Source organism: Thermomyces lanuginosus (assembly GCF_041956635.1).
Source record: "Thermomyces lanuginosus strain ATCC 200065 unplaced genomic scaffold VTN49scaffold_7, whole genome shotgun sequence".
Classification (NCBI taxonomy): Eukaryota; Fungi; Ascomycota; class Eurotiomycetes; order Eurotiales; family Trichocomaceae; genus Thermomyces; species Thermomyces lanuginosus.
In genome coordinates, this window is record NW_027192341.1 from 1,141,984 (window position 1) to 1,150,132 (window position 8,149).

Sequence of the window (8,149 nt, forward strand, 5' to 3'; positions counted from 1 at the left end):
AGTCGGTGTTTATTTTTTTTTTTTTTTTTTTTTTTTTTGAAACAGATACTCTCTGAATTCGAAATTCGGCACTGCCGATGACTTGAAAGCCCTGGCTGATGCCCTTCACGCCCGTGGGATGCTTCTCATGGTCGACGTCGTGGCTAATCACTTTGTACGGACCATCTACATACCTGGGAAACGCGAAGAAGGAAAAAAAAAAGGCGCACGCTAACATTTCGCGTTTAGGGCTACGGCGGTTCTCATAGCGAGGTGGATTACTCGATCTTCAATCCTCTGAACAGCCAGGATTACTTCCACCCGTTCTGTCTCATTGAGGACTACGACAACCAGGAAGAAGTCGAACAATGCTGGCTGGCCGATACTCCGACGACATTGCCCGACGTGGACACCACCAATCCTCAGGTTCGGACGTTTTTCAACGACTGGATCAAGAGCCTGGTGGCGAACTACTCCAGTATGATTGTTCCCGCGGTAACGCTTTAGGGCTTGCTCTAACTGAAATCGACAGTCGATGGTCTGCGCGTCGACACCGTTAAGCACGTGGAGAAAGATTTCTGGCCCGACTTCAACGAAGCTGCTGGCGTGTACGCCGTCGGCGAGGTGTTCAACGGTGACCCAGCGTACACCTGCCCATACCAGGAAGTGCTGGATGGCGTTCTGAACTATCCGATGTGAGTGATTCCGAAAGTTCCATCGATCAGGCTTACTGACGCATGAGAACAGCTACTATCCTGCGCTTGATGCATTCAAGTCTGTCGGCGGCAATCTCGGCGGCTTGGCTCAGGCCATCACCACCGTGCAGGAGAGCTGCAAGGATTCCAATCTGCTCGGCAATTTCCTTGAGAATCACGACATTGCTCGCTTTGCTTCGTATGGACACTCTTTTTGAAGCCCTCATCGATTGGGGATGCTGACACGGACAACAACAACAGGTACACGGATGACCTTGCTCTCGCCAAGAATGGTCTCGCTTTCATCATCCTCTCGGATGGTATTCCGATCATCTACGCGGGCCAGGAGCAGCACTACGCCGGTGATCACGATCCCACAAATCGTGAGGCCGTCTGGCTGTCTGGCTACAATACCGACGCCGAGCTGTACCAGTTCATCAAGAAGGCCAATGGCATCCGCAACTTGGCTATCAGCCAGAACCCGGAATTCACCTCCTCCAAGGTGAGTACAATAACAAACTTTTCGAAAAATTTTTCACCGGAGAAAACCTAAGATTCGGCTAACAAAACAAAAAAAAAAAAAGACCAAGGTCATCTACCAAGACGATTCGACCCTTGCCATTAACCGGGGCGGCGTCGTTACTGTCCTGAGCAATGAAGGCGCCTCCGGCGGAGACCGGACTGTCTCCATTCCGGGAACTGGCTTCGAGGCCGGCACGGAATTGACAGATGTCATCTCCTGCAAGACCGTGACTGCGGGGGACAGCGGGGCGGTCGACGTGCCCTTGTCGGGCGGACTGCCAAGCGTGCTCTATCCCAGCTCCCAGCTGGCCAAGAGTGGTCTGTGTGCGTCGGCGTGAGGGGATTCCTCTCATCACCAGGCGATGTCAGGAGACAATTTTTTCTGAACTCAGGGGTTTCTCAGAGAGCTCAAAATCGGGAACTTTTTTTTTGCAGGAATCTCCGAGTGTACATATATTGAGTGGAGTCTCTCATTCGTCTTTTTTGTAGCTTAGGTTGATCCATAGTGGAGTGATTTTCACGTTGTCCACGTGGTTTCTTGACAGTTCGGCTATGGGGTGTTAGCCTTGTTGGGCACGAAGATCCCAAACTAAAATCGACACTATTGAAGTCAATCCATCCTGATCGGATTTGTGCTCTCATTCCGTCATTTGTCCAATCAACTCTCCGTAAACCCCCATCCTAACTCCCTCCCCAAGTGAACCTATTCCCTTTCTTGTTTCGTAAGCTCCCCAAGGTCCAATGGCCATGTCACTTTGATGACGCGTAGCACGTCAGCTGTCCGTACCTTTGCTCCGCCCCGATCAGCGGCGGCGGCGGCGGCGGCGGCAGCAGCAGCAGCAGTCAAGGGGACCAAACCAGGAACCCAATTCGGCAGGGAGACGCGCCGAATCCGCCGACGTCGAACGCGGCTAGGAGATTCTTCGCACTTTGTCCCTTTGCCATTGCTCCTCGTCATTGTAGCTTATTCCTAGTCTCGTTAAACCCGGAACTAGCGGCCGAATGATTTGGCCACCGCTTCCATACTATGGTACACCTGCCTGTACTCCGGACGCAGAATGTCGGCCTTTACGCCCCAATCCCTGTACCTCGGAGTTATGGTTCGAAGAGTGAATCCTCTTCGATTGCACACTTCATGACACAGAAGCCGCTTCGTAATCCCAATCCAATTGCTGCAGGTGCGGTCAGAGGACATGCAACTACCTCTTAGGACCTGTCTGGTCCGGCCGCTAGTCGTAGTTACATCGGAACAATTGGCCGATTCCAATCAGACGCGGCCACTGACTGCTGTCAAAACGAGTCCAGATTCAGCTACAGGAAGAATGTTCGCAGCAGTTCCGCACTAGCATGAGTCATGACAGGAGAACTAGCGGGGCCCTTGGTCGTCACTGGTAGAACCGCGCATTCCATTCTCCAGATTGCGCCCTTGGTTCGCGGACAGGACTTTTGCTGTGTGTGTGTCGAGTACGTCCTTGAAACTCGAATGCTCCACACAGGTCCACGACACTCGAATGGCATTCTGGACTCCGTTCTTCCCCCTTTCTCGCCCATTCGATGGCAACCAGACCATCGGCCCCCGAGGACGGGGCACAGCTGAGTTGGGCAGGTGAGTTATGGGAGCTCCTGTGCACAGAATGAGTGCGCGAGTACGAAGTATGGGGCATGAGCGCGTTATGCTGCGTGAACTGATGAGGCTAGGTATTTGCAGTACCTCACGATTGAGGAATAATTGCGCGGCCGCTCCGGGGACGTGATCTGTGTGCTCTGATTGGCCTGAATATCTTGGATAATGTGATCGTTGAGTTGGTTAGCCACTCCGTGCTCCGTCGAGAGGCTAAAACATTACATACAAAGTTAGAGCCAATTATGAGACACATCACACATGGATGCACATGGGGATATGGAGCACGCGTCCTCCAGTCCGGTTCGAAAATAGCAGCCTCGAGACTTTGAGCTCGAACAAGCCACCCGGGCTGAGTTTGACGTGCGCAAATGGAGCTCCGAGTGATAGGCGATGGGATCAGTGACTTGGTAGGGTGGCTGGCGGCCCTTCAGGGACCCAGGGACACTCCGGATCCTGGAGGCTTCCCCGTCGAGCAGGCATTAGTCAGTGACTGCTGCTGGATGGATCAACCCGATCGATCTAGTCTTGGGATCTTCCGCATGCGCCATTTGAATTAGGCAATTCACCCTTGCAGAGTGCCCGCCTGGGCCAAGCCGATTGGGCAGGAACTCTCCACTTTCCCGATGATTTGGACTCTGGTGGAGCCCTAAAGCGGCGGGTATTTGTGGGGACTGGCATCCCTAATTCCTTCCTTTTCGGGCCGGATTTTTCCCTTTTGCCTGCTCTCCCTTGCCTGGCTCTGGGGAGCGACGCGGCCGCCTGCGAGCAGTCGTGACGGTCAGATTCCAATAGTCGAGGAGCGGGAGAGAAGGGCGGAATCCCGGATGGGGATCAATGGCGGGCAGAATCTGCCCCTCTGCAATCTTCTCATTGCCACCGAGGCTCGAGCCAATTTTGCAGTGGAGCCGCATCTGTCATTTTTGGCAAGGATGTTGGACGCGGTGATGCCATCTGGCTCGTGACAGGTTGAGCCCGGAAAGGGAACAAAAAATACAAGAAAAAAATCATAAAAAAAAAAAAAATTCAAAATTTACTGCCTGAGGCGCAACCAGTCTCCTATCCGCCCACTTGGGTCCGAGCTGCGAACGGGACCGAGAGGCGAAGGGAGCCCGCCGCAAAACATTGGGCGAAGTGGATGAACTATGATCCCCACTGACAGACCAGTCGCTAGTCTCGACAATTGATCGTGACGCAGGCGGCTGCCCGGGGGACCCAATTCTGGGATCGCTCACGGCCGTCGTCAGTAACTTTTTCTCAACCCAAATCCGAGGCCATTGGCATTCGAGAATGCCATCAGCACCGCCACTCAATCGTGTGCGTGTGGCGGTTTGCCAGGGCTCGGTATCTGCAAGCAGCCCCTGTGGAATGCAGTCACTCCTGCGGATGGCGAAATCAAGCTTGTAGCCGGTTGTCCGTGGATCAGCATGTGCCCTGTTCAACAGACACCGCAGCCGAAAAAAGCCTGGGTGAGGGATTCGAACGGGGAGAGCATCGTCCAGTGACAAGAATGCTGTAACCTACGAACATGGCCCGATGGAGAAGATGAGGCCCATTAGTGGACCAATTGCCGCCAGTGGTGATCATCGATTCGATAGGAAGCAGAATAATTACCCTAATTCAAATTCAAAGTTCAGGCGATGGGCTTCCGACTGCCGCTGTCAATCTGTCACGGCCAGTGCCTCGGCGACAAATCAAGTCGGCGCCTGGAGCATGACCAGGGAAGAGAGATGGTCACGCGTTGCAGCCCCGTCCATTCTCGAAAGATTTGCCGCCAGGGGACGATCCTCATTCCTCCAAGGGCCGAAACATGGATCAGACCAGGTGGATGTCAAAATCGTGGCAAGTCGAAAAGGTCAGTTAACTAAGGGACAAAGCGCCACCAATCACTGATGGGTTTGGACAGGATTTGGGATCGGAAACGGTTGTCGGCAGTGATGGACTGTCATCAAGGAGAGGCGGCATATCAGAGGCTTTACAGGGCTACAAGCACATGTAAGATCCCGGAAACACAACGTGATGGAAGTGTGGCCGTTTTTTTTTCTTTCTTTTTTTTTTTTTTTTTTTTTTTTTTTCCCAATGCATGAGATCTCAATTCATGATCGACAGCCAGCAGAGGAAAAAGCAAGCCCTCCCGTAGGCACTCCGTAGTCGGCCCATGCCCATTGCACTGTCCAGAAACGGTAGGCAATCGTATACAGGATCATGGTGATTGGTGCCAGATCGATCGGCCCTTCAGATCCCCAACCACTGGGAAAGGACCTAGGTGAGGTTAGTCTCGGTACAGACTACGGAGTAGCCGTGCTGGCTGCAGCTCCCCAGCCAAGCATCGGGTACGGCGGTCGGCGGGTGACAAGTCCGGACGGAGACGGAGGAGTACCTCGTAGGTCGTCAGGATGCTAGTGGCGATTCGGTTGAACCTAGTCCTCGTTGTCGAACCTAGGCCCGCCCGTGTCGTTCGCGGCGATCCCGTAAATCCAGGGCATGATCGACTCTTTTGCCCCTTTTAGGCTCTGGGGGAGGGATTTGACTTTGCCGCCATTCAACTGATCTACGAGTAGGCACGAGTTATTCGGTGAGGCAGGAATGCTGTGGGACGAATGGGCGCGCCATCCCCGCAATTCAACAAATCTTCCTCATCCAATTCCCTTTCCTCACGCAGGACTGCGCAATGTTTCCCGAGAGCCTGTCCCGGGCTGCCCAGCTCTCCCTGGTCTCCCCAGTGGAGTCCACCGCGTCATCCAAACCAGCGGAAATCACACCCTAAACTCAGCCAGCTATGCGTGTCATGAATTCGCCGCTCAGACTTTGTCGTGTCCGAATTCGGACCGGAAGGGGAAGCTAAGGAACGGCCAAGGGCCCCGCTAGTCCCAGCCGTCGGACATGTCTCTTTGCCATAATGGTCAAATCAATCAATCAATGATGATGGAGTTGCGGACCGGGTCCAGGGACAAGGCGGCAAGCACAGACTGGGGGAAGCACATGAACTAGTAGGGACGGACGATATTGTGCGGAGCTTCACCCATTCTATCGATGATCCAACGACGGGCGAGGAACGAGTCCATCCTCGTCGGGGCGGTCCAAGTCGGGGCCCAATCACGGCCAGGAGCCGCCTCAAATTTTCAGCGTTGCTTGGCAATTCCAGGTCTGCAGCACTATGGTCCCGATGGAGCATTCATGATTCATGGCATTCTATATCCGCTGGGACGGACGTTCGGTGGCACGGAGGAAACCCGTGTTTCCCTGGGAAAAAAAAAGGTCCCCGTGCCACCAAAGCATTTGCCCTGGCTTGACAGGCGGACAAGTCTGGGCTGACAACCGCACAGCCCGGTGGACCGAACACGGTCCGCCTCGGCCCACGACGCGGGAAAAAGCAACGAAGGAGAAAAATAAGAAAAGGAAAAGAAACGCAAGAATACCTATCGCACCGCACGAACCGGCGTTCATCGGCGTCGCTTCCCCCAGGTGGCTTGGTGTCAGATCCCTGGGGGATCCATCTGTCAAGAGAACCTTAGTCCCTGCATTGCACAACCCAAGTGCCAAAGCTGGCCGGTCGCATCGACAATAATTGTAAAGCACTGAAACCCCTTCAGGAAAGGGTCAGAAGTCTGGCTCTTCATAATACCCACCGCGCTAATTGAAGGGCCGATCGTCGTCACGTCTTGGACCTGTCCGGGAGAGGCGCCCTCGCCCTTCGCCTGGGCTGTAGAGTTTAGAGTATTCCCGGATCCACCCCCCACTGTGGCCAGCGCGCGGTTGTTGTCTGTCCTGTCCTGTCTGTTTCGCTCTCCTCATGGGCTTCTCTCAAACCATGTTACAATTGATGGGGCCCAAACTCGGGATTCGCTCCCAGAACCATCAGGCCCGCCCGTGCCCTTCGTGCTCGATCGCCCAGTTCTGCACGACGACTGGCCCGCCGCCAAAATACTTCGGCAAAGCTTGGACGGTCCCTGGGACGGCCTTGCATAACCTTGATTCAGTTGTAGTTCGGCGACCATACTTTGACCACGACGTAAACCGGAAAAATGGGCTGATGTGGTTTAGACTTTCCAGTCACCGTGGTTTGCCATGACTCGGCGACTATGAGTTTAAACACGCAGATTCTATAAGGATTGCGGCCCGTGCTTACGTGCCTCTCATGCTTGCATATTGATTCCCTTCTTTTTCCTCTTTATCTTCCCACGGTTGACAGTGTCCTCTTATCTTGCATTATCTCGAGTGTTTCTTTTTATCGTCCCCTTTGACATTCTTTTCCTACCTGGTCCTGTTGTCGGGGAATCTGCGTCACCCGCTGATCTAGATCATCACCACGCCGGATGAAAAGTTTTTGATAGGCTGGGAAGAAAAAAAAAAAAAAGGGACAGCAGGCCGAACCAGACAGAGGCCTCTCTATCCATCAGAAAACGAATGTCTCGATATCAAGAGGGAGGAGATCAAAGACAACGTCAAGATATGGCTGCCACGACGTACGCGAGTGGGCTCTCTGTGCCACAGACCCAGACTCTTCCATCTTTTCGAGAGGTTGGTGGAGGGCATCGGAATCGAGAGACAGCGCACGTGGCTAACAAGTGATCTACAGTTGCTACCACCTCATTTGCATGAAGAGATTGACTCGGCGTCGTACTTTGCGCAGCCGCGGTCCCAAGCACCTCATCATCCTCCTCCTCCTCCTCCTCATCCGTTAGACCGCAGTAGCCCAATTGATATCCATGGCAAACCACGATCGGTGCCTCCGCCCATTCAGCCTCCACAATTACCTCCGCTGGCGACGACACCCCCCAGCGGTGGACCACCGCCGTTTCAATCCAGAGGGCCCAGCCCAATTCTGCCTCCGTTGCGTGATCTCCAGACCACACCGGAACGATTTCGGGAGCGCCCGATGACTGCCTACGATGATTCCATGTCAACGCGGTCGCAATTCCAGACGCCGCCCGCGTACCTGCACCGGGCCAGCTCAGACCGGGATCGGTTCGACTACGGATTGTACAACCGACCGGCCAGCGGCGGCGCAGGCGGTCCGCCAACCTATGGTCATGGTATCTACGATAACCGAAGGTATACGCCTTATTCAAGCTCGTACGCGAGTGAGTCGGAGTATTCGCCGGCAACGCAGAGTGCACCGGCATCTAGCTTTGGGGTAATGGGGGATTCGATGGACTCGCGAGGGAAGCGCCGACGGGGAAATCTCCCGAAGCCGGTGACGGACATCTTGCGAGCATGGTTCCATGAACATCTGGACCATCCGTATCCCACTGAAGAGGATAAGCAGATGTTCATGTCCCGCACGGGTCTTTCAATCAGCCAGGTGAGCAGCCCAACCCTAATTTAAAAA

The 8,149-nt window shown here is 54.1% G+C and overlaps 4 protein-coding genes across 4 annotated transcripts in view; 3 read left to right on the forward strand and 1 right to left on the reverse strand.

Moving 5' to 3' along the window:
* VTN49DRAFT_7909 (uncharacterized protein) overlaps positions 1-2,111 on the forward strand; it is a gene marked incomplete at both ends in the record, with an annotated part of 3,094 nt that extends 983 nt beyond the window's left edge. The window contains 7 exons of the mRNA XM_069416230.1: positions 46-154; positions 229-457; positions 512-674; positions 727-873; positions 936-1,176; positions 1,259-1,514; positions 1,966-2,111. Coding sequence (XP_069272270.1) covers positions 46-154; positions 229-457; positions 512-674; positions 727-873; positions 936-1,176; positions 1,259-1,514; positions 1,966-2,111 — 1,291 coding nt within the window. The remainder of the gene's footprint in view (positions 1-45; positions 155-228; positions 458-511; positions 675-726; positions 874-935; positions 1,177-1,258; positions 1,515-1,965) is intronic.
* Positions 2,112-2,750: 639 nt separating this feature from the next.
* VTN49DRAFT_7910 (uncharacterized protein) lies at positions 2,751-3,782 on the forward strand (the record flags this gene model as incomplete). The annotated part of the gene is made up of 4 exons (XM_069416232.1): positions 2,751-2,802; positions 3,208-3,306; positions 3,378-3,478; positions 3,603-3,782. 4 exons carry the CDS (start codon positions 2,751-2,753, stop codon positions 3,780-3,782), a joined length of 432 nt encoding a protein of 143 aa, XP_069272271.1.
* A 2,511-nt stretch (positions 3,783-6,293) lies between these two features.
* Positions 6,294-6,784, reverse strand: VTN49DRAFT_7911 (uncharacterized protein; the record flags this gene model as incomplete). Its single annotated transcript, XM_069416233.1, has 3 exons — positions 6,294-6,314; positions 6,447-6,585; positions 6,636-6,784. 3 exons carry the CDS (start codon positions 6,782-6,784, stop codon positions 6,294-6,296), a joined length of 309 nt encoding a protein of 102 aa, XP_069272272.1.
* A 440-nt stretch (positions 6,785-7,224) lies between these two features.
* Positions 7,225-8,149, forward strand: part of VTN49DRAFT_7912 (uncharacterized protein) — a gene marked incomplete at both ends in the record, with an annotated part of 1,494 nt that continues 569 nt past the window's right edge. The window contains 2 exons of the mRNA XM_069416234.1: positions 7,225-7,338; positions 7,397-8,122. Of these exons, the coding sequence (XP_069272273.1) occupies positions 7,225-7,338; positions 7,397-8,122 (840 nt within the window). The remainder of the gene's footprint in view (positions 7,339-7,396; positions 8,123-8,149) is intronic.